The following is a 2,287-nucleotide window of genomic DNA, read 5'->3' on the forward strand; positions in this document are numbered from 1 at the left end:
GGATTGGGTGGACGATGTACCGGGCACATTCCAGGGTCACCGTTGACATGCTCCAGCGAGGCTCCCCCACTCAAAGCTTATCCCACTCATGATTTGTTCCCATCACCCGCCCCATCGGCCCTCCTCCTGCTTCCTCACCCGCCCCTCTGCCGTCTCCTAGGCATTTACGCTAACATATCGATTGTTTTGCAGCATAGATGTCGACTATGGTCGGGTCGATCGTGCTACAAGCAAGAAGTATGGAATACATCTCATCTATGTACCCATAATGTGAGCTGTGCTTACAAACAAGCCAATCAATCAGCAACCATAGTAGTGATTAGTGAACACCATCATCATCAATAGAGATCGTTTTCTTTAATTATGATGTACCATCCCATTGTTCTGTATTGATGATGATGATACACTTTTATGACCAACGTACATTTTGATTCTTTGTAGTTTACACGTTCACCCCGGGTTGAGCAAACGAGCGTGTGTACGTTCGGTGTTCTTCATTACATACATCCATACATACGTGAACCTGACCAATGCCTGGTTTTCCAAGGCATCGATCATTATTTAGCACACTTGTTACGTGTACTCTTTATTAGTTGGGCCTCCTGCAGTTCAGCCTGACCTCCGTCTGCGTCCCGGAGGACGGCAGCAGGCCGCCCATCTTGAGCATGGCCGTGACGAAGTCGGCGGAGAACTGGCTGGGGCTGCTGCTGTACTGCTGCACCAGCGCGTCCTGCGACCCGCCGTTGAAGAGCTCCTGGTCCGAGTGCAGGAGGCCGCGCTGCCCGACCAGGTTCTGGTAGTAGGCGTTGTCGAACCCGTCGGCGGTCTGCACGTCGAAGGGCGCGAGGTTGGTGTCGCCGCCGGACCGCGGGCACGTCCCCTGCCGCAGCGCCGCGAAGCTGGCGTTGATGTTGGTCTCGTTGTAGATGCGGCTGCGGAAGAACTGGCACTGCGCCCGCCCGACGGTGTGCGCGCCGGAGAGCGCCGTCATGTCCCGCGGCGACAGGTTCTTGTTGCCGAACATGGCGATGAGCGTGGCGAGGCTGGAGCCGGGCCCCGGGAGGTTCGCGTTGGCCGCGCTCTGGCTCGCCGTGCGCGCGTCCTTGCGCCCCAGCGGCACGCTCCAGTTCGGGCCTCCCAGCTGCATGCATGCGACAGTTCGGCCGAGTCAGCCATGGCTGGCAAGTAAGTGCTGAACGTGTCGTGTTTTGTAGTACGGGTCGGCGACCGTTGAAGCTGGTCGCGCGCGGGGACTCACCAGGTTGACTCCGTCACGGGCGGCGAGCGCGAGGATGTCGGCGCAGGAGACGGTGGCCCTGCACGCAGCCTCCACCTGAGTCTTGATGGCGTCGATCACCTCGAAGCCGCGGGCCGAGTTGGCGTTCGGCCCGGCGTTCTTCTCGCCGGTGAACGTCGACGTGTCGTCAAGCAGAATCGAGCCGTCACACCCCTACCGACACATCACAAATGTCAGTACTTACTACTGCGTAAAATCAGCAGCTAGCAAAAAGCAAAGCAAATGATAGGGAGGAACGGTGTTGCTCACATTGACGAAGCAGTCGTGGAAGAAGAGGCGAAGGATGGAGGCGCCCATCCGCCTCTCCGTCTGCACGGCGGAGGTCATCCCCGCCCGCACGATGGACGCCAGGTTGGGACACGACGTGGAGTAGAAGCTGGGCGAGAGCTGCTGCGCGTTCGCCGCGCCGGCGAGGGCACAGAGCACGACGGCGAGCCCGACGAAGGCCGCCGACCCGGTGGTGAAGGCGGCCATTGCTGTCTCCGGCTTTGGTCGATGTGACTAGACAACTCTTTTGATGTGATCGAGCTCGATGAGGCGAGATGCATAGGGTGGCGCCCTATTTATAGTGCTCTAGCTGCCGGAGCTCGTGGAAGCCGGCCTGCGCCTGCATGCGCTGGCGCGTGGCGGGCGCGCGATTGCTATCACTCACTCACGTACGTACGAAATGCCACTACAGAGTTCTCGGCCGGACTCTCTGCAGCCGCAGCCGGATTTGGTTGACCAGTGATCGCTCGCTCCGGCATGGGCACCGGCTTGGCGCGACGCTAACTGCTGATCAGCACGCGCGCTCCCCTGAACGATCGCATGTGTTAGTTATCGTATAGTATATCGTATTTTCTGGAATATTATAAGAGCGCAGAGACATGTTGCTGTGCACGTCACGGGTGTAGGCTGTGCATGGGTCAGTCCGGATCCCTCCGAGTCGGCGCATTAGCGGAAATTTCGTGGACTCAGGACGTGGACCGAATGTTGCTGCTACCGTTACGT

At 58.7% G+C, this 2,287-nt stretch overlaps 1 protein-coding gene across 1 annotated transcript; it reads right to left on the bottom strand.

Moving 5' to 3' along the window:
• Nucleotides 1–335: 335 nt before the first annotated feature.
• On the bottom strand, nucleotides 336–1,844 carry LOC125524907 (peroxidase P7-like). Its single transcript, XM_087537227.1, has 3 exons — nucleotides 1,547–1,844; nucleotides 1,259–1,450; nucleotides 336–1,141 (listed from the first exon to the last, which is right to left on the bottom strand). Exons 1-3 carry the CDS (start codon nucleotides 1,769–1,771, stop codon nucleotides 590–592), a joined length of 969 nt encoding a protein of 322 aa, XP_087393353.1. The 5' UTR covers nucleotides 1,772–1,844; the 3' UTR covers nucleotides 336–589.
• Between the last annotated feature and the right edge of the window lie 443 nt (nucleotides 1,845–2,287).

This window comes from Triticum urartu, chromosome 7A (assembly GCF_056163025.1).
Source record: "Triticum urartu cultivar PI428250 chromosome 7A, HENAU_Tu73, whole genome shotgun sequence".
Classification (NCBI taxonomy): domain Eukaryota; kingdom Viridiplantae; phylum Streptophyta; class Magnoliopsida; order Poales; family Poaceae; genus Triticum; species Triticum urartu.